Source organism: Mesocricetus auratus, unplaced genomic scaffold (genome assembly GCF_017639785.1).
Source record: "Mesocricetus auratus isolate SY011 unplaced genomic scaffold, BCM_Maur_2.0 Super-Scaffold_100009, whole genome shotgun sequence".
In the NCBI taxonomy this organism is placed as follows: Eukaryota; Metazoa; Chordata; class Mammalia; order Rodentia; family Cricetidae; genus Mesocricetus; species Mesocricetus auratus.
This window is the reverse complement of record NW_024429193.1, coordinates 54,625,912-54,652,717: the sequence shown is the minus strand read 5'-3', so window position 1 is coordinate 54,652,717 and position 26,806 is coordinate 54,625,912. Positions and strand designations below refer to the sequence as shown.

At 42.9% G+C, this 26,806-nt stretch overlaps 1 protein-coding gene across 3 annotated transcripts in view; it reads right to left on the bottom strand.

The window, feature by feature from the left end:
* The window catches only part of Slc22a15 (solute carrier family 22 member 15), a 55,205-nt gene extending 39,393 nt beyond the window's left edge, over positions 1–15,812 (bottom strand). Inside the window, exons 1-2 of one of the 3 annotated variants that reach the window (XR_001196857.3) lie at positions 15,333–15,812; positions 3,941–4,153 (exon numbers count right to left, since the gene is read on the bottom strand). Coding sequence is in view for 2 of the 3 variants with exons in the window: in XM_040752143.1 (XP_040608077.1) it covers positions 3,941–4,153; positions 15,333–15,419 (300 nt within the window). In the remaining variant the exon portion in view is untranslated. The remainder of the gene's footprint in view (positions 1–3,940; positions 4,154–15,332) is intronic. The other 2 variants (XM_040752143.1, XM_005076524.4) reach the window with 2 other exon arrangements.
* Positions 15,813–26,806: the final 10,994 nt, after the last annotated feature.

Genomic DNA, 26,806 nt, shown 5'->3' with positions numbered 1-26,806 from the left:
TTCTACTTATGCTTCTCCTCCTAGTTTATGGTGCCATTTCATGGACCAGTAGTTGAGAAATGTGATCTCAACACAGACCCCTCTTTTCAAAAGCAGCTGTAAACAGTAAGTAAAAGCCATGCACAGTGGGCTTTTACAAGCATTGGGTCATTTCCCTCCTCCAGAGAGGTCCGGCTCTCACTTGCTGTCCTTGTTTTGGCCCAGGGCAGGTGATGACTCTATCACCCACACATGAGTGATGCATGGTGTACCTTGCAGGAGCCCAGGAGAAGGCATGGCCATCCACAGGGAAGCAAACATTTCTATTTTTGCCAGGAAGCCTGACTCCTCTTGGAGACTGACCTTTCTTTGTATGTGGATAGGCCCCTGCCTCCCTCTCCCCAGCCAGCCCCCTCCTGCTGAACTTGTGTTCATTGTCTGTAACACATGCCCACACCTCAGCTTGATCTGACACTCCTCAGTGGAGTTGACCCTCTCTTCTCCCTGCCATATCATCCCACATTTTCTTCTGCATGATGCATAGTGAGCCATGTGTTTCCTTGTCTCCCCCAAATGATGTCCTGAGCTTCCTAAGGGCACATTTGTAACCCACGTGCTAATCTTACAGTGGCTGCCAACACTAATTAAACACTCACTGAATGATGTATGTAATGAGTGAATGCTTATAGTCTTACAGGCATCTTCACAAACAGTAGATTCTTGTTTCTTTCTGGCTGACCTTGAACCCACAGTACTCCTCCTGCCTCTGTCCTCTGGCTGCTGGGATTCTAACATGTGCTACCCTGCTTAACACCAACAACATCATGGTGCCATTACTTCAAGTCTTACCCTAGAGTTTGGAGTAGCCAGAGACTACATAACTGACCATCTCTACTTCAGAGCCATTGAGTGGCATTCTCTCAAACGAAGTAAGGGGGACATTTGGAATTCGTGAGGCTATCCTTTTGGCAGTCAACTTGACATCTAGAATACTTTAAGTGTAACTCAGAAAAGCATGTTCATTAGTGCACAAGTATTTCTACTAAGAACAATGCCCATGACCATGCAACAAGAGATGCTACAAGTGGTACACAGTGAATCAGTGACTCTGTGAGACAGGCAGTGACTCCAGCAGGCCAGAGAGCCACGTCACCCCTCACCGAAGAGGTGGACATACTGGGGGCCCAGTGTATTTCACAAGTACCACTTCAGCATTCCAAGAATTGGGGGTAGAACCATGGCTGTTCAGTCCACCAGGTCAAAATGCAAAGGAAGACAGAGGTAGCTCCCTGGTTGCTATGGCAGGCCACCTAAACATGGGCAAACAAGACTGGCCTCTGCCCACTGGTCCAGCTCCCTGCGACTTGAAGTCACACTTTGGGAAAATCAAGTTCCAACAACCACTTCTGTAGCCCACACTCCTGGCTTGTGGGTATTTCAAGACTGCAGTGCAGGAACAAACAGCAGCCTTCCAGTATCCCAAAGAATGACCTGAGGGCTCTACAGGACTTTGAGTGGTTGCTGATAACAACTCCACACAAACGTCATCACCAACCCTTTTGCCCTTGTCTTCTCCATAAAAATTATAAATGCTTTGTGCAGGCAACCTCACTCCGGGAGCAAATCAGGTAATGAGAGCTCCCGTGAGTGGAGAGTACTTGGACAGGGCATTTCCAGAGCAGTTTCATGGTGATTAACTAACTTGCTTCATTTCCATGTAGTTGTCACTCTGAATTACCACTTAATGGGTGAAGTGTGCAGGCGATAACAATCACTAGCACGGGCGTAAGGAAGCAAGACATTAAAAAAAATTAGCCTCTGCAGCAATTAATTGCAGTGAATTTTTCAAATAGTTTTAATACTCTGTCTTTTGACCCCAGGGTCTGGCTTGAGGAAAAATAGATTAATCTCAAGATAATAGTCAGTCAACTTCAGCTCTTCAATATCCACAATGATATTAAAGATTCCAACCTTGCGCTTTTTGGTTGCAAACATTAATTAAGCATGATAATTGTGTGTCTCCATGATATTTGGTGTTTTCTGTAGGAGTCAGAGCTCAGGGAATAATTTGAATACAGCAGATAGCAATTTGCTACATAAATCCACCCCAATGGCTATTAGCTCATTTGAGAATAGTCAAGACTCCTAGATTAGAGGATTTTTTAAAAATTAAATACCATGTTAACCACATAACCCTTTATTCACCCTTCCCAAATCCTTCATAAAATAGTTCTTCAAGATTAAGTACAATAAGATGTTTTTAGAAGCAATAAACTGTGGGTTTTAACACAATATCCTAGACTGTAGAGTTCTGTAAACACTATTTTGGTATATCTCTACACAGGCAAATGGAAGTTCTTATTTTATTTTATTTGCATTTATTTAGTGGGGTGGGGGACATGAATGCCATCATAGCACATTTGTCTAAGTCAGGCAACAATTTGCAGGACTTGGTTTTCTCATTCTACCATGTGTGTTCAGGTATCAAACTCAGGTCATCAGGCTTAGCAACAAGTACCTTTACCCTCTGAGTCATTATTATACTGGCCAAAGAACTTGCTTTTAAACTTTAATTTTTTAGAACAAACAATTTCAACAAGAGCCATGTCTTGAACTATGCATATACCACAGACCGTTTCAATACTGTCAACATGAAGACTTTGAAAACGGAAGGGGGAACTGATATGGAATCAGTTCTAAGAAGTGGAGTGGGGGTCAACTTGGAGCTGCATTTAACTGCAATGAAGACAAACCCAAGTTGGTGCATAGCCCTGTGAGTGCACACCATCAGCCTGTGCTCCCAGCCATGCTCCCATCCTTGCTCACCAGCTATTAATCTGCCCTGTCACTAGTTCTCAGATGAATGATGATTTGGGGGACAGAGAGGCTGGAAGTCACCTATCCCAACCACTTCAAACAACCCCAACAGACCTCTAAGGTGCTGGGCAGGAGTAGCCTGAGAACTCACATGTGGCTCATACACTCTGGATGAAGAGACAGCATACATCGGGCAGACACAGTGCTTGACCCTTCCAATAGAATAAGACTTGGAGAAAAATAAACGATGCCATGTTGAAAATGTAAGACAGAAGAGGCCTGTTATGTCTTCCTGAATCTCCACAAGAAGAGTTCTAAGAATAGAACCCAGGGCTTCAGATATGGATAGGCAAGCATATTGCTACTGCACTACATTCTCAGCTGTCAGTCTAAAATTATTCACAAGTAAGTACAAAAATATTTGGCTACTGTTGCCAGTCAAAAAGAACCTAAGAGATGTACACCCCAGTCTGGATGCAGACTGTATGCCCTTCTTGGAAACAGAATGAAGAGTACAGGCTTCTGAGTTAAGACAAATCTACAATCAAATACCAGCACTGTCCTTGTGAGTCAGGCTTGACCTCAGTCTTGGTTTCTACATCTGCCAAATGGAGAAAACAGCCTACACCATAAAATTACTCTGAGTAAATAAGACAAACCCACAAAAAGTCACAGTGCCTGGTCTATAGTGAACAATCAATGATGCTACTTGTCCTTTTAAGAGGCTAGTGGTGGGGCAGTTATCACTGTTGCCTCTGGGCCATGGAGACACAAAGACAATCAAAATATGACTTGTTAATGCCACCCTCGGCAAACTGTTCTCGGCTGCTTCATCTCTGCCTGGCTCTGCTGCACCAGTCTCTTGGTGAGCATGGGCCCCTCTAGCAGTGTTTCCTGCATATACTCGGGACATCATGTGTGTTATTCTATGCACCACGATGTCCTGTGTCTGCATACAGCACGTGACTGAAACAGGCGCTCTGAGAAGTGCAGCCAGGCTACTGGCAGTCCTCTTGCTTTACTCTGCTAACCTTTGTAGTAAGAGATGCAGGTTTTAATTCACCTTTAAAAGGGCTCCACAGTCAAAACAGGCTCCTTTGGAATGTACACCAATGCCACCTGGCTAGGTTGGTGGTCTGCTTACCTCAGAGGCAATAGAGGTGAAGCTGCTGCTGAAATGCACGTGCTTATGGATCTCGCTGCCATTGGCCGTCAGAAGCCAGGCCCCAAAGGCCTGGTCTTTGCCCTCTGACTGATTGCTGTGGCTCTGGTTGGGCAGGAGCTCGGCCATATCCCAGTGATACGACGGTGTAGCTCCAATTAGAGCAATGAGGATGGCTTCTGTGGCCACATAAAGCTGAAAGGAAACACACAGAATCAAATGCTGCAGACATGAGTGTGTATGTAGAAAACTTTGGAAGCCTGCAAACTTTGAAAGATATAGTGATTAGGCTATACAGGGGTAGCTCAGTTGGTTGAGTGCTTGCCTACCACTGCATAAACCGCTGGCACTTCTGTAATTCCAGTACTTAGGAGGTGGAGGCAGAAGGACCCTAAGTCCAAATTCATCCTCAGTTACACAGTGAGGTCAAGAAAGCCTGAAATACATGATACCCTAACTCAGGTAAAGTAAAGGAAGAAGACGGAGGAAGAGGGGGAAGGGCTCGAGAGATGGCTCAGCCGTTAAGAGCCCTGGTTCCTCTTCCTGAGGACCCAGATTTCATTCCCAGCACCCACGTGGTGGCTGAGAACCATCTACACCCCAGATCCAGGGAACCCTATGCCCTTTCCTGACTTCCACAGACCCCGGGCATGCATGTGGTACACATACATAAATGCAGGCAAAACATGCACAAACATAACGTAAAAATAAATCACTGAAAAAGATGAGGAGGAAGAGGGAGACGAGGAGGAAGGGGGGTCTTGCTTCTGTGTTTCGTTTTGTGTAGCCAGGAAGAAAAACGGGAAGAAGCAGCGTCCCATGCTGTGACGGGGCCATCAGCAGTCCCTTGTGGAGCACTTTGGGCTTCTTAGACAGTTCCCCCATACCTGGGACATGTCTGATGCTGTGTGATATCGTACTACAATGGCAACAAAGCCCAAGTCACTGGCTCTTGTTTAAAAGGCTGATACTCCAGGTATTTCCTTCTCAGCACAGTGTTTTCAGCTCAAATAATCAGTTACAAGGAATCAAGAGGCTCTTGGGTTTGGACACATAATCTAAACAGGACATTGTTCTAAAATGTGGCATGCAACTCGTAAAACTTCAAAAGATTCAGACTTGCAGGCATATTCAGACTACAACATGTAGCTTTATTTAATCTTGGTTTAATCTAACTATAACTGTCCACTAGCAAAAAAAAATACACTAATAATTCATTCAAGAAATATTTATTGAAGCATATGCCATTTGCCTATTGCTATAGTTCCGGTAACTTCTCGCAGTTGGGTTTGTGAGGTGTTGAGCCTTCTCAGGCTTTACTGATATGGATATCTGTTTATGTTAACTGTCACTACTGAATGATTATTTCAGATTTGAAATTCACTAAGAAAATACATAATTAGTCTGCAGGTTAAGACAATCTTATTTTAAGAAATTACAATCCCTGTTAACTTTGAATTTGGTCTTAAAGTACAACTAAACAGAGAGTGTCTGAAAAATACAAATCATGTGATTCCTATATGTATAAGTATATGACTGTGAGCCTACTTGCTCTAAGAGCTGACCCAGGCACATAAAGACAGGCAGTCTGTCAGAGGATTCCTGTTCAGTTCACCAAGAACTCTAGCTGGGGGCTCTTTCCATACCATTCTGCAGGGGCATGTTCGGCCCAGTAGATAAACAGAACAAGAGGCAACCATGGAGTCATTTATCAGTGGTAGACAATGGAATTGGTCAAGGAAAGAAAAGAGGGCATTTATCAGACGCTAATGCAAAACCTGGGTTGTTTTGCATTACCTGACTTCTCCCCTCTTGGTAAGGCTGAGGGGACACAAAGCAGTCCCAAACTATTTTGAGTGGATGGACTGTGGACCTTTTGGGAGAAGAGCAAAGCTACCATGGGTCTGTATGCTGTGAGATTATTATAAGGTGCAAAGGAAGATATGGTCCTGGGCTTCCATGCGTCCTGGGCCTTATTTGAATACTATTAAGGACATTTAGAAGAGGAGGCAATCATCTTATAAAAATAAAACCCTTAATAATCACAAGAACAAATAGATTACATATCTAGCAGTAGCTATAATTACAAAGCCACTTTCATCCATTTAGTAACTGCCCCTCTGATTACAATCTGCTGAAATTTAATTGATGGGTATAAAGAAATGGAAAACATGGGCCAAGGGAATGCAGGGGATGACTCACAGCACAGCCTTTCATCAGGCAAAACAAACTAGCCACGCCCTCTCTCTGACTGTGCCCCTTCTACTTCTGTGCACTCCACTTCTCTCCCTGGAGGACCATCTCCTGTCAGCAATGCTAGTATGCTTCTCATTCTCTGAAAGCCAGCCTCACCTTTCCTCGCCAACACAGCTTCCTCTTCAATGGCCCAGAAGTTATGCTCATGCATATGTGCTATGTCTTTCATATTTTAGCTTCCAAAGTCAATAACCCAGGGTCGCCACACTCAATAGGAGGATGAATAAAAGACCAGGAAGGATACTAGAACATGCTTCTATAATGCTAGCCATATGCCATTCCTAGTCTAGGTTTCTGCTGAATTTATATTAGCACATAATATTTTTATATAGATTGTTCTAAAATAAGCAATATTCTAGATAAAAGAAGACATGTTCTAGAGGCTCCTCTCATCTGAGGTGTGCCTCATTATGAAGGCCACTGGTCTAGATATATACTATAATTTGGGGAAAACAGTTCAAAATGAAGGGGTGCTATTATACGGCTTTCTTTGTGGGGAACAATGGAAAGCAGTTCATCAGCCTTGTATGTCTTAAGCAGTGAGAGCCCACTTCATTTCCTAGCTATCTGGAAGCAGAATAAGCATCGTCTATCCTCATCCTCTCTGCTCTCCTCCCACCTCTCACAAAGTCTTCTTGGCCCCCTTTATGAACAAGCCTGAGTGCGCGCGCGCGCACACACACACACACACACACACACACACACACACACACACACACACACACACATTCAAGGTCCTTAACATATGGGTGCATCGTTTTATGTTAACAGAGAGGCTAAAAATATGCAACTCTTCTATGCAGTGCCAGCCATGGCCATGCTTGGTTTAGTTACTCACCAGGGAGACACAGCAGACAGGTAGCATCCATGCTATGTGATAAACATTACACAAGGGCATCATAAGATCAGGTCAGAGAGATGAGGCTCAAAACCCATAGTTACATTAATGTCAGTCTTCCAAACTGAGGTACATCCTGGGGTTACATGATCCTAGGAAGTCAAAGATGACATAACCAGCCCTGAGATGTACCACCACACAGAACATGGGGATGCTTTCCCTTGGCTTGTCAGTTTTGACTGTGACACTTTCACACAGTTCACACATCCTATTCTGCCCCCCAGAGAACAAAAGCAGTCTCTCATTCTCTAGCATCACTCAGCCACTACCATGTGCACACTCAGCCACAGCTTTGTCTAATGAAATCACACCTATCAGCGGATGTGCTTTAGAACCACAGTAAGAAACCACCATCTATTCTCCTTCTGTGTGGGACTGACCACATCTCAGATAATTCATTATCTCCTCTGGCTCCAACTCCACGGAATAACAACTGCCACAGATGACTAGATTCCCCCAGACTACCCCTCACACCAATGTAATTACAATTACAAAAATGACTCAAGGGTATTAAAATTTTAAGTTTCTGAAAATGAAGGTTTCTAAAGTGATGCAATAGCAACACCATTATGGGCTTTCATAATACTTCTCAGGAAACCATCACAACCCTGCACTATGAAGTCATGGTTATGCCTGATGTCTCCTTTGTGAGTCAGAACAAGACACAGGGCAATTAAAAACCATTCAAGGTTTCCACTAACCACAAAACTGAGATGACAGTGGGTTCATCTCGGTTTTAGGGACAGATCTTTTCTAGGGGAACATAAATGACAAAAATCAAAGTTGATTTCATTGCCATCACTACTACTAGCTTTTTATGTACTTAGGACTCAGTTGTTTAACTGGTCAACCAGAAACACTGTGTGAATAAACCACTAATCAAGAAAGCAAGACCACATGCCCCAGTGTCTGGAGCAGAGACCATTATTAGATGCTCCTTGCTTAGGAGGATATATTTGAAGGTTTAAAGTGAGGGAATTCACACATTCTAAATCACTGGTGCCTCTCCTCGCCTCCCTAATCCATCTACACTGGATCATCTGCTCAGTTTTCCGAAACTCCTCAGCAAACTCTTCTGGTCAAATCATGTTAATGGGTGCAGGATTGTGTTCCTATAGCCCAGTTGCTAACTAGTCCACACAAGCTGTCTGCACTGGCCTACTCTCTTCCAGGTGTGACTTGCCATGTGCTGTGAGAGCACATAGGTCTTAACCTGAGGCTGAGGCTCAGCTACAGTCACACTCTCTAAACCTCCTGCTTTCTTGCAGTACCACTGTATCTTAATGGCATGTCTTGACTTATGCACTCCTATCTAACTAGCGTCCCTGGAGGGTCCAATGGGATACCTCTCTACTGAACAGCAAAGTTGTACTGCACTACGCAAGCATTGAGCTCCAGGACTTCCCAAACTTTAATCCACAGAGGCTTCCTGGATCAGTATGAGGAGACTGTTTCTTATCAGCTCCAAAACAGATTCTGTGCCACTTGTTTATTTGTTTTCATGGACTGTATGTATTCATTTGTCTGTTAATGTATGCCACACGATGAGTGCATGAGTGCGTGTGTGTGTCATGCATGTGTGTGTGTGCGCGTGGGCGCGCGCGCGCACATGTATGCCTGTGCTTGTTTAGGTGGAGACGAGAAGAGGGTGTGGGATCCCCTGAAGCTGGTTACAGGTAGTTGTAAGCTGCCTGATAATTGAACTCAGATCCAGCACTTGCAGGGACATCACATGACAGAGTTTGGAAGAAACTGAGTTAGCTCTAGGATATTTTCATAGAACCCTAAGAAGTGTGCTATCTGCTCTCCCTCCTCTGACTGGGCTATTGTCTTTGCCAAGAATCCCTTCCCCTAGGCTTTAACAAACTCCCCAGCAGCCCCCCCTGTACCTACCTATTCCAGTGTGACATACACAACTTTTTTCTGGAAGAATAGCAAAGCAAGGATTCTTAACTTCTAAGTCACCTCTCCAGCCCCATGCTGTATGCATTGCAGCGTAGGTATGAGGTACTCTCCACTTCCACAATGGCGTTTTTCCTTCTAAAATGACCTTCAAGTTTCTCTCTAAACCTAAGCTTCCTCCTTCAGAAGGCTGTAGTAAACCCCAGTCTCCTCCCTTACTGCTTAATGACTGTATGCATTACTTACTGAGGAAATGGTGTTTTGCATGACTATGTGTATAGATAGAGTTAACTCTAACATTTTAAAGAACTATAAAGAAAGTAACATTCATGAACATCTGTATCCCTCTAAACCCTCTGAGTACCACTGTTACAATAGCATATCATATGTATGTTCAGACTAATTCTTTACTGAATGGTATGGCAGAAAGTTAATCAAACTCAGTGATTCTGAGTCAGACGTGGTAGTGCATGCCTTTAATCACAACACTTGAGGGCAGAGGCAGGAGGATTTCTGTGAGTTTGAGGTCGGTCAGGGCTACATAGTGAGACCTTGTCTCAAAAATAAGTATACAAATAAACAAATAGGTTAACACAACAAAAACAAGCCAATAAAAATGTTCTGGCATCTGTTTTTTTGTTTGTTTGTTTGTTTTTAATCCTACTACGTACTAAGATTCTGGGGGAAATCCTTATATAGTTACCTGTTTCTCTTTTTCAAGTCAAATGAAGTTCATAAGAGCACAGAGAGGGTATTCAGGGCAAAGTATATGCCATACTGTGTAAGTGCTGCAGGGTGAGTTAAAGCTTAGGCAGTCAGAGGAGGTCATGTGATAACCCTGCAAGTGCCCTAGGTATGTTTTCTATGTGCTTTATTGGTGAGTTTCTTCTAAATCAATTCAATTCCTAAAATTTTATTATATTTATATTTATTATAGAGGGGAGGTGTGATTGTAGGGATCTGAGGGCAAGTTGTGGGACAATGTAGTTACTTCCTTCTACCATGTGGGTTCAGGGAATTGAACTCAGGTCTTCAGGCTTGGCACCAGCCACCTAACCTGGCTGATCTAGCTTACCAGCCCTTGGTTAAAATTTATTTTGCGGGCTGGAGAGATGGCTCAGTGGTTAAGAGCACTGGCTGCTCTTCCAGATGACCTGAATTCAATTCCCAGCACCCACATGGCAGCTCACAGCTGTCTGTAACTCCAGTTCCAGCAGATCTGGCATCCTCACACAGACATATACACAGGCAAAACATCAATGCACATAAAATAAAAACAAATAAATTATTTTTAAAAAATTTATTTTGCAAGCAATCAACAGAAAAGTACAATTTGTTATCAATACAGCTACCATTTGACAGATGGAACTAGCAAAGATACATACAATATTACAAAGTCAAGTTGTTGTCTAGGATGTTCTTGTCTAAGATACCATAGAAAGAGGTTACAGGCAAGACCTAGGGAGGAGGTATGAATGGGAAGGGCAGATATTTTTGGTTTTGTGCTAAAAACTGTTGGGGTGGGTGCTTTTGTGCTCCACATTGATTGCCATGTATTTGCTAGTTCAAATCATCAGTACAGCATCTCGGCCTGCAAACAATCTTTCATCTGGATCTGCCTGTACCTGCTCTGATTTCTTTCCAGGCAAATGTTTAAGTCTATGATCAGAGGCACCTTATGCACTGAGGTGCAGGCAGTGAGAATGGCATAGACTCCAGTCAGTTCTGATAGGCTTCTAACCACATCCTCCATTCCCAACAGCTTGCCCTGCCAAGTCTAAGCCCCAATATCACACATACCAGTTAATGTAACAATGCAAGGTCACATCTCAACAGTGAAGTTTTTCATTATTTATATATATAATCTCACATCCTAGGTGTTATTTGACCTGCCTTACAAGAGAAACTATAACACAATCTTAAACAAATATGGAAAAATATTAGTACTATTCAACCTGAAAGTAAGTACATGCATGTTTATGAATTATTCTCTACATTATTTGAAGTGCTTTAAACTTAAAATTTTAAAATAGAATGCATAACGAATACAGTGAAAGAAAAGAGTGTTATTAGATAATGTTTTCTCCCTGTTTGCAAAGAGGAATGTCAATCAACAGGCAAGAGGTGAAGTCCAGAACAAAGAAGGGTCCAGCACACAGGACTGACATTTTCTGAACTGAAAATGAGAAACTGACAACTTATGTTGCAGTTGTTAAAAATAAAATATGAAGCTGTTGATTTGTGACCATTGTAACAGGTCCCCAACCTTAGCACAATAAATGCCATGTTGAAAGCACTAGTCTGATCTTAGCACCCAGCACATAAGCCACAACAACCGCCAAAATAGGAACAAAGACCAAATCCATCAAAGACCTACTCCATAGTTTCAGGATCCAGTAAATTCCCTAAATATACTAACCTTGCTTTCTGGCTTCTGTAGTTTGACTTCTTGCTAACTGTTCTTGGTAACCAAAATATATCAACTAGGATTGATGTTTGTGCATAAAAGACAAAAAACAGTGAGGCTTCGCTGGGAGGTGGTGGCGCACACCTTTGATCCCAGCACTTGGGAAGCCGATGCAGGCGGATCTCTGTGAGTTAGAGACCAGCCTTGTCTACAAGAGCTAGCTCCAGGGCAGGCTCCAAAGCTACACAGAGAAACCCTGCCTTGAAAAACAAAAACAAAGAAACAAACAAAAAACAAAACAGTGAGGCTTCATGATTTGGGCAAGTTCCCTGTGCAATATGGCTACTGACTGGCTACAGACTTTCTGTTGGGCTTTAAGAATGTCTGTGTGTGTTCTATGGTGGAGTTACCTCTCAACACTAGCAAGGGAGCTAAAATTGCCAAGAGACAAAACTTGGTGGTAATATATATTTCTGCAAAACAAGGGTTATGTACATATTTTCTTTAAAATTCTGGTAGGATATACACCAAAATGTGACTCTAGTAGACATTCTGAAGAACTGTTTTGTTTTCCTTTCTTACTTTTTTCCCTTCCAATCATCAAATACTATCTGTGGCATGCCCATAATTCTCAAAAATGCAGAAATTGGTTTGTTTAAGCTTGGTCAATGAAGCCAGAGAGAAGATTACTACTCTGTGTGCCTTTCAGTTTGATTACGTATTGGTCATAAAATATCTTCCAACTGTGGTAGGACACAATCTAATGTTCTAAAAACCTCCATGTATGAGAACTATGCCAATTATTAGTACTAGGTGTGGGGCAACTGAAAGAAAGCCTTCAAACTGGAATACATAGGGAGAGCTAGGAATACTTCTTTAATCCATTCAGTCTATGCTGGACTCATAATTATGTTGATCAAATAAAGTATTGAATGTTAAAGACTAGGAAAAATCCGCTCTAAATTTGCAAAACAAACTTTCATGACGTGCCGTCTCCAAAGGCAGGGTGAGGTCTGAGGGTCACTTGTATAAGCTCACTTGACCATTTTGCAGCAGTGGTTGGGTGCCAGGGCCAGAGTTCTTTCTACTCTAGTCACACCATCTGCTTTCACATTAGTAATGACTTCTTTTGTGCTTCCTTGGAAGGTGACACCTGTCCTGTCAGGGCACTGTCAAAAAGCTGTGGGTGGCCTTGTCAGGCATGCTGTTGTTGGAAGCTGTGGAAGCATCAGACTAGATGCTTTCCAAACCACATTCCACTTCCTGAAATACCCCAGATGCTAAGAAGCCCTTTCTACTGCCTGGAGCCTCTTGTATCTTCACAGCTTCCCCAGGAGGAAAGCACCTGAGGGACTTGCAACTTTATCTCTGTTACACACATGGGGGGGGCAGTCCAAGGCAACCATTCCTGAGACTGTAACTGAGGCAAGTGTGTCTCAGGGCCATTGCCCACTTAAACTGGTGTAAGCAATAGGCTGCAAGCCCCCAGTTCATCACAACCCTCAGAAGGCCTGTGATGACTGTCCTTGGTTGTCAACTTGACTACATCTGGAATTAACTAAAACCCAAGTGGCTGGGTACACCAATGAGGGATTTCTTCTTAATTAAATCATTTGAAGTGAGAAGAGCCTCTTTTAAGCCAGATCTTTTGAGGTGGGAGGATGCACCTTTAGTCTTGGCCACACCTCCTGTTGGCAGACTGTAAAAAGGGAAGATCCACCTTTAGTCTTGGCTACACTTCCTGTTGGCAGCCTGTATAAAGGACTCGGAAGAAGGAAGCACTTGCTCTTTGCCTGCTTGCCCTTGCTTTTGCTGGTAAACTCATTCCTTCACTGGCATTAGAGTCTATTTCTTTGAGATTCTGATGACCAACTGCTAGATTCTTGGACCTTACATTTGTAGACAGCCATTGTTGAACTAGCTGGACCACAACCTGTAAGCCGTATGTATGTATGTATGTATGTATATTCGTATATACATATAAGTATGTATATTCATTCTATAAGTTCTGTTCCTCTAGAGAACTCAGACTAATACAAGGCTCAATCAAGCTCTAAGCCCGGGAGCAGCATAAAACTTACTCCAACTCAGAGAGAACCCTGGCAGCAAGCCATTATGTTTTGGAATCACCATTAGAAAGCTATTACTAAATACAAATAGGTTCTCTTCATGGCTGACCCATCTAGATATGAACAGATTCTCCTCATGGCTGAACCTCTGTGTTGCTGTGGGCTGGGCTTAGACTATGATACAGTAAGGTCTTCAGTAGTGCTTATGGTATGACCCTCATCACTTGCTTATAGCAGGAACTTCAGATGAACCAGCTGTTATCTCAGTGGATGAAAGGACATGGGGATAGAGGCAATCCACACCTACAAGACACACTATCACTCACTGCTAATAGCACTCTAAAACCTGACAAATACTGACTAGATGCCAATCAAGGGTTAGTGAGAAATCAAGATCATGGGCTTGGAACTCTTCCTCAACAAACTCCAATGAACTAGGTCGATCCTTAATAAAAGTATGGGAGTACTGGGGGCTGTACATCAGCAGTAAAGCTCTTGTATATAAAGCTCAAGGCTCTGGGGTTGGATCTCTAGCTGACAGTGGTAAGTAAAAAGAACAGGAAAGTTAACAGGTCCTGACTCAGAGCACTGTCTTTTCAGTACTACAGTCAAGAAAATTTCATTCTAAGTTGGTGGACACCTGTCTAAGCAAGTAAGACGATACTAGCACAGGAAATGGATAGTGAATAGAGAGGTAACGGAAAGGATTGCCGGGAGGCAGAGTGTATACTTGGAATTCCTGGTTAGACAGACAGTCAAAGACACCATTATACAAAGATCAGACATCACAGTTACAATTCTAGTTCTCTGCATTAACTAATTTTTATTCGGCTAAGAGAAGATTTTCCATATATCATCCGTCCATCACTAGAACCACTTTTCTGGCTGGTGGTGAAATCAACTGAATTTTTGAAGTTTTAATGGGAAAAGAGAATCGGATAAGTCAACTTTTACATCACTTCCCTACTTCCTGCAGCAGCAGCATTGCAACTTGAAGCAGCTTGTCGGTTCTGTTGATATCCATGTCCAGCCAGTACTTCCCTCGGAATAACACCAGCACACCTTAACTACTGGCGTAGCTGTCAGCCTGTCTCATCACATCCAACTTCATCCCAGGGATGCAAGCTTCCAGGGCAGGGAGCTAGCTTCACCTTCCGGCCCTGGCTGTAGCGAATCAAACCCAGAGCCTTGCACGCATTAGGTCTTTACCACTGACCTGCATCCCAGGGACTAAGTAGCTCAGTCTGGCCTTGAATATGCTTGAAAGGAGAGGCAGCCCTCTCCTGCCTCAGTTTCCTTAGTGCTGTGATTACAAGAGTGAGCCTCTAGGGCCCCATAGAATCAAGAGTTTTAGGTTGAGGTATGCAAATGGGGTCTGACAATTCTATACAATGAACCACACAATGTAGGTGGTATTATTTTTCCCTGTACCATCAGTCCAAAGCTGGCCTCAGTGCTGAATAACCCAGTAGAACTTTAAACCACAGAGAAACAGATCCCGCGCGTGGAAAGCCACCTTAATAGGAAGTCCCCTGGAGCTCAGAGAGGGCCTCCCATAAGCGATCTTTTGTGGATCTGCACCGCCTCTGTCTTAGACTACAAGGTGACAGAGCCACGGGTTAGAGTACCTACTCCCTTTCAATTGTTTTTCAGGTAATGGTTTTCATCCCTCAACTAGCTCTGGCGCTTAAGTGTCAGTGCCAGGCTCCTGGTGACAGCCTGGGAAAGCTCAGTGGCTGACCCGCCACCGCGCGGCGCCCGACCCCTCCTGCTGCCCGGTTCCACGCCAAACCTGGGGCCCGAGCTGAGAGCGCGGTGGGCCGTGGGGGGCCGGGGACTCACCTGCAGCAGCACGGCCAGCAGGAAGCATAAGTACATCTGGTAGAGGCCCATCTCGCCCACCGCCTGGAACGCCTCCTCCACCTCCATGGCGGACTCACGGCTGGGGACCCGGCCGCCACGGCGCCGGAGGACCGGTCGGCTGGGAGGGGGCCGAGGCCCGGGCCCGGCGGGGAGGGAGGACCGGGCTGACCGGGGCCGAGGCGGGGACTGAGGACCAGGCCGATCGGGATGGAGGACCCAGCGGGGCGGAACTGAGGCCCAGGCCCAGGGCCAGGCGGGACCCTGCGGCCCACCGCGTCCAGGGGCGCTGCGGACGGAGATGCGCGGCTGGTCGCTCCCGCGCGGCCTCCCAGCTTCCTGTTAGAAGTGACAGGAATTTTTGGGCGAGCGGTTGGCTGGCGCGCGGAAGGGAAAGAGGAAGTGGGTGCGGCGCGGGCGGCCACCGGGATTCACGGGAGGGGCCGGGAGCTCCACGCCGCGTCCCGCGGGGTTCACCCCTTTGCACGAAGCAGGGGAACGCAGGGGCACTCTGAGTTCTACAACCTTCGGAGGAGAGGGCTGGCCGGGAGGCATCTGTTCCCCTCCTCCGTTGACCTGATTTAGGTTACTAGAGAAGTGTCCTCAAGGCCCCCCTGACAAGAGGCAGGGCAGGGGGTCAACGGTTGCCAAGGTCTGCCAATGGCGTTTGACTGGAGAGGTGTGGAGACAGATCACCGGTGTTAGTCCCCTCATGCCCCTACTCCTAATCCTGTTTTGTTTTTAACAGTTGCTTACTGTTCTAAGTAACTAAGCAAGGCATTCTGAACCTGTGAGTCCCGACCCTTCAAGGGTTGAAGGGCCCTTTCACAAGGGTCACATATCAGATGTTTGCATTACAGTTTCATAACAACAGCAAAATGACAGTTGTGAAGTAGCATCGAAATAGCCATATGGTTGGGGGTCACCACAACATGAAGAGCTATATTAAAAGGGTCTCAGCATTAGGAAGGGTGAGGGACCACTGATCTAAACCACCATCACTCAGCTTGCCTTTGTTTTCTGTTGGTGTGATAAAATACCATGACAGAAGCAACTTAGGGGAGAAAGAGTTTATTTGGCTCACAGTTCCAGTTAAGTTCATTGTTGCTGGGATGTCAAGGCACGAGGAACTTTAGCAACTAGTAACATGATAGCCACCATTAAGAATGGAGGGGAATGAATGAATGAATGAATGAATGAATGAATGCCAGGGTTCAGCTAACTCTCTCCTTTTCTTTCATTCAGTCCAGGGCCCAGCCCATCAAATGGTCACACCCATATTTAGGGTGAATCTTCCTAACTCAATCAACTCAGTTTAAAAAGTCCCCCAGAGACTGCTGCTCACTGAGACTCTCTTCCCAGTTGAGGCTAGCTTTTGATAGTTAAAACTAACTACTCCCCCCAGATATAATGCAGAGTATAACTTATGGCTAGGACGTCCCCTTGTCTTGCCAGTATCCTTGTCATCCTTCTACATTTTCCCATTAATTATGATATCTATTGTTTATTGGTAACTACCCTTTACTGGTCACCTACCAAATTATTTTTTAAAAGGGATACTCAAGATAGTTGAATATGGTAAGTTTGGAGGTAGTGAGTCAGGTAGTCACGTGTCATTGTTAGAGTTTCTATTGCTGCAACGAAGCACCATGACCAAAAAAAAAAAAAAAAAAAAAAAAGAGTTGGGGAGGAAAGGGTTCATTTGACTTACACTTCAGCATTGCTGTTTACATATGAAGGAAGTCAGGACAGAAACTCAAACAGGCAGGATCCCCAAGGTTAGAGCTGATACAGAGGCCACAGAAAGAAGCTGCGGCTTGCTTCCCATGGTTCTTATAGAACCCAGGATCAACAGCCCAGGGATGGCACCAACCATCATGGGCTGGGCATTCCCTCATTGATCACTAAATGAGAAAATGTCTGAACGGAATCTCATGGAAGCATTTTCAATTGTGGCTCCTTCCTCTGTTGACTCTAGCTTGTGTCAAGTTGACACACAACCTCCAGTACACCACATGAGTTGGAAGTGCTTGGTAAAACTTTCCTTTAACAATATGGATCTAGCTTTCTTGGGGGGCAGTAGTCTCTGAGAAGAGGAAGGGGGAGATAAAAGGGAGATTTCATGGTTTTGTTTCTTCTTAAAGCACCTTTACTATATTTTTTCCTAAAAAAAGGTTTCAGTATTTATGATTTTTTAGAGAATAAATTTGTTCATTTTGCTCTCAAATTATGATCTGGCTGTATTAGTATGACATGTCTCATTTTTATTACAACTTATTTATTTAGGGTATGATACATTGTTATCTTTTAAATATTTTTTGTTTTGTATTTTTCCTACAAAGGAAGTATATAAACATTAAAATGTAGTTGGTGGACTTTGAATTCTTCCTGTATTTTGTTTAGCTTTGCTACTCTGTAATTGTTTTACTAGTTAAATAGCACCAGCAATTTAGCTTGTCTGCTTTCAAACCTCTCCCTCCCATCTTTGTTTTATTTGAGATGATGTCTCTAGTAACTCAGGTTGACTATCCTTAAACTCCTGATCTTCCTGCCTCTGTCTTCCAGATTGCTGAGACAACAGGACTGTAGTACTACACCTTGTTACAATATATCTCCTTTGTAAAGAGCAATTACATCAAAGGGTATATGTAAAGAGAAGCCTTTTTCTTTTCTGCCAGTTGCCTGGGCTCTGCCGCATTGTAGTCCCCAAATAACACACAGGAGGCTATATTAATTATGAAGCTGTTGGCCTTGCTTGTTTCTTACTGGCTAGCTCTGACCTAAGTATTTATCCCATAATTGTTAATCTAAGTATTTCTCTTACCATTCGGACCTCTTATTTCTCTGGCGGGCTACATGATGACTCCCTGTGTTTCTCCTACCCAGAGTCCTCCTTGACTCCTAGTCCCACCTATCTTGCTTCCCTATTGGCCAACAGTGCTTTATTGACATATACACAGGACTTCCCCAACAGGTATACAATTCTGTAAGTACCATTTTGCCCTAAGCAATGTTTTGTTTTGAAATATTTCATGTCATTGCAATATGTTAACTGGTAAGTTATATTTTAGAGCATTCTTTTTATCTTTCCAGTTAAAAGTTGTGCTATTTTAACAATTGTTATTCATTATTTGTTTAAATGTTTCCTGGACAAAGACAATATTAAAACCTGGAACTGTCTTGACTTTTCCTGTGACAAAGCAGGTAGTCATTGTAAAACAAAACAAAACAAAAACTGAATCAATGTGTTGGAAATAACACATGGTTTCCATTTGTTGGGTTCAAGACATTGTTTTTATCGTTTTTATTAGATATATCAACATCTTCCAGCATTACCATTTTTATTTTGAGGTTTTCTTTTAAAATCCTCATTAGTTCACAACAGGACAATTTAAGTCACTCATTTGTCATTATTAATACTTCCCTTACAGTCTCTTATTCTTATGTCTTATTTTCTTCTTTTGGTTTAGTGTTTGTCTCTTTCAAATGTTTATAGAAGGACTTCCTTGTTCCATTCATCTTCCTAGTCTCTTTCCATTCAACATGATTATCTATTGGTTATTGGTTTATTTTTGCTTGGTTTGTTTTGTGTTGTTTTGAGTTTTTTCTTTTTGCGTCAGTCTTTCTAATTAGCTCTTGCTGACCTGAAACTTGATAAGTAGACCATGCTGGTCTTGAACTCACAAGGGTCCACCTGCCTCTGCCTCCTGAGTGCTGGGATTAAAGACATATACACTACAGCAGGTCTTTTAGTGGGAGAATAAATCTTTCTGTATTTATTGTGAATTATATAATCAAAATTATTTCTGACATCCTGTTCTGTGTTCTTTTTAACTTTCTTGGCCATCTGTTGGACGATTACATTTATCTCAAAAGACAAGCTCTCATTATGTAGCCCTGGCTGGCCTGAAGCTCACATTGTACACCAGAATGGACTTCAATTCAAGATTCACCAGCCTCTACCTCCAGAGTGCTGGGATTATATCTACTTTTGTAATCCATCTCCCTTTTGCTACTCTGGGTGGGGGGGTATGGATCACATAATTATTAGTGTTTTGGACTACATTTTTAACATCTACATAACTGCACACTTTTCCACAATATTTTTATTTATACTTTTACACAATATTTATATATAGTAGAATCTCTATATCCTCTTTGCAAAGTGACTGAAAACCTATACAAGGTTTCAGGAACACTATGTCTGAGAAAACTCAGGTTCTGGAAATGTCTGTTAAATGATTGTCAGCTTTATAAGTTTTTAAATTACCTAGGAGATAACCTTCTGGATGTATCTATGAGGGTGTTTCAAGGGAGACTTAACAAAGGTGAAACCTCATGTTTAGTGTATGTGGGCTGCCATCTCAGGATGAAGGAAAAAGATAAAGCAGTAAGGTACCAGCTTCCATCTCTCTGCTTCCTGAATCTCTAACCTAGTCACTCAAGGTTCGTGTGAAGAGTTTTGATTAGAAAAATGGGAACTCTTTTAATTGCTAATAATCTTTAACACAGAAATAATAAGGCAAAAAAACATTATGTTTTTTCCTTGTAGTGATGATGCATTATTTAGCAGACCAAGCCCACACTCTTTTAATAACAAACTGGGAAGCTATGGGTCAGCTTACAGATTTTGTGTGTGTGGAGAGAGAGAGTGATTGCACTTAACAGGAAAGATGATCTGTGAGTGTGTTGCCCTGTGAGACATTAATTCACTCGCTGCCTAATCTAGCAGTACCACTCTGACATTCTTGCAAATGCTACAGGGCCATCTTTGCCTCCCCCCAGTTCTCTCATCAGTGCTCAACTGGCATAAAACCTTGACAAGGCTTCATTCCATTTTGGATAGAAACATGTATTTAAATCTTTCTCTTTCCCTCTTTCTTTCTTCCTTCACTCCTTCCTTTCTTTTTTGGGGGGGCGAGGTATAGGGGATTTTCAAGGCAGGGTTCTGTCTTGTCCTGGAACTAGATCTGTAGACCAGACTGACCTCAAACTCAGAGATTTAAAAGGTGTGTACCACCATGCCCAGCAATGTGCTTTTAACTTTAAACCTTTTTCTTTGACTATCGGGCCCCCGAATATGATATTTCTGATGTAGGCCTCAGTTCAATTCCAGGAGCTCAAATCTCCTAATGTTTTTGGATATCAGCTGTTTACCTCCAGATGGCCTGGCCACAGTGGAGAATGGCTTCTAGTTTGTGTAACAATAGACCTAAGCCACATGCTCATCATGAGGGTTAGTGGGACATGCCTGAAGACTGGTGAGACATTCCGTTCCATTATGGAATGTATGAAGGCTTGTGTACATGCATTCTCGGACCATCTCTAGGGTTAAATGAAGTGTTTCCTAGTCATCCATACATACATACATGATAATAAATGTCTTCGGCCAGTCCCTCCACTTTTGGAAAGCTATTTAAGAGGATGCTTGAGTAAACTGTGGTCTCAAGTATTGACTGAGAAACCTCCTGGAATGACATGATGTCTCTGTCTCATCCTTAACGCTGCTGGGCAGGTAGGACTTCCCTGATCCACACTCCTCAGAGTAGGATCAAGGGGCTCTTTGGCTGGTTCTGAACACAGCCCCAAAGACATCAGTCTGGAATAGATGGCCCCTGTAGCTTAGGACTGATACAGGCCAGACCCCAGCATTTGACAACATGAAGTGTTTAATGAATAAACAAACAAACAAATAAATAAATAAATAAAATTAACATTATATGCAACATATAATTGAATTAATATATTTTATGTAGATGGTGGGTTCTTAATCCTATACCCAGAAGCTGAAATATTTGAAGTTAACTGAAGCCTGTTCTATATAGTCCCTGTTTTTAATCATAGATATATCGAGACACACTTGTCAGGAGCAACGGGCTTCTGAAAACACACAACGTAGCCTGAGGAGTAGTGAAGCAAGACTTCCTGGACTGATGAAGGGCCAACAGTCAGAACTGGGCACTGTCCTATAGGTGAAGGAGATTGCCATATTGTTCTAAATTGGAGAGATCTGATTTAGATAATCTAAATTTGGCAGCAGTGATCTGGAAAATACATGTAAGACCAGTGGAAAAATGAAAGCAAGACCCATTGAGAGAGCTTAACCTTGAAAAATGACAGAATGGAGACACAAAGTCAAATCTAAAGTACAGTCAGCCAAAACTGATAGAGATTACATTTGCAAATGCAGTCAGGGTGAAACCAGGTATCACCTCCACACTCGGTCCTGAAAGCCAGAGTCAAAAGTGGGGGTGCTGTCAACTGAGACAGGGACCCAAACTGTGGAGTAGGTTCCTGGCAGAAGGTCCATGTCAGGAATGATGGGGCCAATGGGCATTGCTCCTTTAAATGACTGTTGTTCCTTTAAGATACTGTCCTCCCCCCTTAACCCAGCCAGGCCCCTGCTGGGTTTCCATGCCCTAATTTACAGTTAGCAGCAGAGCTTCTGAGCATGCTCAGGAAGAGCCAGGCTAATTAAAGTTCTCCTGAGGTTCAAGGTATTGCATCTGTGGCTCTCAGCAATGAGTTCCATTTTGAGCACACATTTCCCCCATCTGACCTTCAGTCCCCCACCTCATTTTGTTTTCCCTTAAGTCCTTTTCTATCATAATTTTACAATGCCAGTAACTTGTGTTTATAAATCAAGAACAGTACATATTATTTTTAATAATGAAAAAATTAGAACAATGTTTGGAATACAGTGTCTATCAAATGCCCTTTGGTCTGTGAGAGGAAAAAGATCAACTTGGAAGCAAATGTCATCTATCATTTTCTTCTTCAGTTGTGAACCTGCGCCCCTAAACACTCCTGCCTTTTGTTTCATTGGTAATTTGGTGTCCCAAATGACTACTAAAATTTGGTGCGTGAGACAAATATTCTAAGATAACTATTCTAAGCCAGCTACATATACCCAGGGGTACAACTGTCTGTCTTTCTTTCATCTGAAGAACATTTCCGTCTGCAAAAAGCCCTTTATTCACACTGAAATAACACTGTATTGTGAGTATGCTGTAACAACTTACCTTGATATACAGTCAGTTTTCACATATCTGTGTCAACATTAAATTGACAGAAAAAATATATAGCATAAATTATAGGAATGAATAGGTCACAAGGGAGGCAATAGCATTTCCAGATAGATGTCTAGGATGAAAAGACAAAAAAAGAAAAAAGGAAGGAAAGGAAGAAAGGAAGGAAGGAAGGCAGGAAGGAAGGAAACAGGATTCACAGTGGGATGGATGCCTCTGTCTTCTGTCTTCTAGGCTCTTGAAGTCACAACTTTCATTCACAAACCACTGTTAAGTGGGCAAAAAAATGTTAAAAACAGACCCCCCAGTTAATATCCAGAAACTGGCTATTTCTGGGTCTCTAACCTTAGCAGTAAAATCAGAGTATAAACAGAGCTATGATGTGATTCAGGAGGTTAAAGGAGAGAGATGAAATATGAGGGAAATTAGCCATTAATTATGCTTGAATTTAGATAGTAGAGTGTTTTGCTTGCTAAGAGTCTAATTTTACATGTTGTCCAAGAGGCACGGAGCCTAGATAATAGGGCATTCATTTAACTCAACAGATTCATCCCTGAGTGCCCATCTTTAATGAAAATGTCAGTGCCGCTGCTGTTTCTATTATTGCTGCTGCTGCTGCTGTTTCTTGCATCGAAGAGTTCTATAACTAGGGGAAAGAGACTGAAATGATGAATTTGCTATACTCATGGGCTCAATAAATTGAGGTTATGATTCAATTGGATGGACGAAAATTTGCCCTGTATAGAAACAAATGCTTCACAGTTTCCCAGTATTCAAATATGGAGAGTTACTGGAATTGCCCAAAACCAGCACAGCTGGTGGAGTATTGAACAAGGGTGAAAATAACGCACGCATCACTGGGATGAATGACATTGGTTTATAAATTGAGAACAGCAATATTTATTGCTTTTGAGAAACAGGAAGTTCTGTTAGATTTCAGAGGATGGAGTTTAATATGCTTGGTTTACTCAGGCTCAGATATAAGGTGTCATGATTCTGAAAATCTCCCATGCTTTCCCATCACTGCAGCATTGCTGATCGCCCACTCAATAAAGAGCTCGTCTGCTCTGGCACTTAACAAAAGTGTTCAACCAGGTAAAGTCCTTTCCTTGTTGAGCTTAGATTCCTGAGGAAGACCTCTTCTTCCTGGCACTACTGAATGGGATGGCGGGGTGAGAGCAAGGAGGGGAAGAGGAAGTGTAGCTTAGGAGAGCTACAGACTTGCTCTGTTATCTGAACATGAAATCAGCCCCAGATAAAATCAGTGTCCCAAGCAGATTGTAGAGGATCATACCCATTAAATCTTCTTCAGTCCAATGGCTCTTTTCTCTAGGGTTATCTGCCACAGGAAGAATGAAGGGGATCTTCTCTCCCGGTGGTGAAAGTCAAACTACAAAGTTACATTAATACACAAATTCACAAAGAGAATTTACATGACTTTCAGAACCAAATTAATCCTTAATTTACTGCCAAACAGCTCTTTGAGCCAAAAGATCATATTGCATTTTAAACAATATAAACTCATCTTCTTTCTCAGTCTTCATTTACATAAGAAGGGCAACTTGCTTTCAGCCAAATGGAGCAAATCAAATCCTCCTGTAACTTCTCTCTTCCAACCAACAACTTCAAATATTCTCAGTGTCATTTTCCAGTCCTACAGATAATCTGCCATAGCCAAGGCTATTTTTTATTGAACTTTTTCCATACAGTATATTTTGATTATGCTTTTCCCCTCCCCAAATTCCTCCCAGATCTTTTCCACCTCCCTACCCAACCAACCTTGTCTTTTTTCCTCTCTCTCTTTTAAACAAACAAGAAACACATACACAGGAGCCACAAAAATGGAAATAAAGCGAGCAAAAGATCAATAAAACAAAAAAATGTTCAAACAAAGCAAAATGATATAAAAAGTCTACAAAAACACCACTGAGTTTGTTTTGGTTGGCCAGCTACTCCTAGGCCTGTCCTAGAGTGTGGTTAATATACCCAGTAAGACTCCACTGGAGAAAACTGGTTTTTCTTTTGCCAGCAGGTATCACCCACACCCCTCTCTCAGTGCTGGGACTCCTTCTGTCTTAAGCCTGAACAGGCCTTGTGGGTATCACCAGTCTCTGTGAGTTCATATGTGCATCAGCCATGTTATGTCTGGAATACACTGTTTTCTTGGAGTCAGACATCACCTTTGGCTCTTAAAATCTTTCGGCCTCCTCTTCAACATAGATTCTTGAGTCTTGAAGGAAGGGCTTCAATGAAGAGATCACATTTAGGACTGAATGTTCCAAAGTCTCTTACTCCATGCACATTGTCCAGTTTCGGGCTCTGTGTTATTTTTCATGTACTGCAAGAAGCTTCTCTAATAAGATCTGAGCCAGGCACTGCTCTTTGGGTATGTCGTTAGGAATCATCTTGCTATTGTGTTCCTATAACAGAATAATAGTATTGGGTTTTTCTTAGGCCTACCGTCTATCTAGTCTCAGGTTTGTGGCCACTTTAGCAATGTCAGACATGAGTTCCATGTCATGAGGTGGGTCTTAAATCCACCAGAAAGTGGTTGGTTATTCTCACAGCATCTGTGCCACTATTGCACTGATACATCTTGTAGACAAGCCAGTGTTGTAGGTTAAGAGGGTTTATATCTGGGGATGCTGATTATTTCTCCTCTGATAGTATGTAGTACCATGAATAGTAGTCCATAGGGTTGAAGTTTCTAGCTAGGCACCAGTTGGACTTCTCCATAGTTGATAGCATATATGTTGTCTTTAGCAGTAGATGGCCAAGATTCTTCACCTTTATCTAGTCATCCAGACCTTCAGCAAATCTATGAAAAAGTAATAGGCTTTCTTCTGAAAAAGCCAGGGCACAGGACAGAGCACTCTCAGACATGCCAACATAATTTGAATACCATTTTCAACCTTTTCTTGATATTTACTATTATGTATATGCATGCACAGCACACATGTGGAGGTGAGAGGTAACTTTTAAGCATCAGTTCTCTCCTTCCACACATGGATTCCTGGGATCAAACTCAGTTGGTCAGAACTGGAGGCAAGCACCTTTACCAGCTGAGCCTCATTGGCTGGAAAAATAACATATTTTTAAGCAAACACTGAGGCTAACCCCCCTATTACATATAAATATAAGTCTGGGGTCTGGAAGATGGCTTAATCACTAAAATCCCTTCCCTGCAAGCATAAAGGACCTGAGTTTGGATCCCCAGCACCCATGTAAAAGCCAAGTATAACAGTTTAACACTTGAAGAGAGGAGGGATACATATGTGCATGAGCACCTTTGTGTAAACATACATACACACAGGGGGCTAAATAAAATGCTCAGAACGACTAGTGAACATACGGAAAGTCACACGACAGAGCAGTGAATGAAACTAATTTTTTAAAAGTGTGTGTCCCGGGAGCCTTCATCCTGTGACTGATGGAAGCAGAGGCAAACACACAATTAATCACTGAACTGAACCCAAGGAACCCAGTGACAGAGAGAGAGGAGTGATGAGCAAATTGGCAAAGAATGGGCTGGCAAAACCAGCAGAGACAGCTGATCTGAACAGGGGAGAGCTCTTGGACCCCAGACCGACAGTGGGGAGGCCAGCATGGGACTGATCTGGACCCCCCAAATGTGAGTGTCAGCGAGAAGGCCTGGGCAACCTATGGGGCCCTGAGCTGTGGATCAGTGTCTATCCCTGGAATACAAACAGTCATCGTGTGCCTATAGCACAAAGAGGGATGCTCTGTCAGCCTGGACTCTTAGGGGAGTGCCTGGACCCTACCCAGAGTGAAATGACAGACTCTAGATATCCCCTATGTGGAAGAATTTGGCAATAGGATGGGAGGGTGGGGGGGGAAGGGGAGTGCGGGAGGAGGGGAGGGAGAGGGAACTGGGATTGGCATGTAAAACAAGCTATTTAAAATTAAAATAAAAAATTATTTTAAAAAAAGTGTGTGTCCCCATCCATGTGTACTACCACTGACCATTCTCAGATACAGGCTGCTGTCTGTGGACCACTTTCTCTTAGTACGTGTTAGCTTAGTGTCCTGGTGTTCTGATTTCTCTGTCAGGAGAATCAATGTTTTGTGTCCCCAGTTCCACAATGACTTTAGGATTTTGACTTGAACAAAATAAGGACTTTGACATGTCTCCTAAGCCAGAAGCTTTAGCTGGGCACACATACTAGCTCAACAATGCAATTACAGAAACAAGCACAGGCAGAGTTCTTGTCCATTGTGTTTGAAGCCAAAGAATGGAATTGTGTGTGTCAGTGTCTATGGAGGGTTACTGCTTATGTAATGACCCTTTTGCCTCCCTCCTAGAAATGTACTACACCTTCAGACTACTTATTATTAGTTCAATGCATGGCTAGTTACAATTCCCACTTTCCTAAATCCTCTACAATCCACTAAATGCTATTTACTACC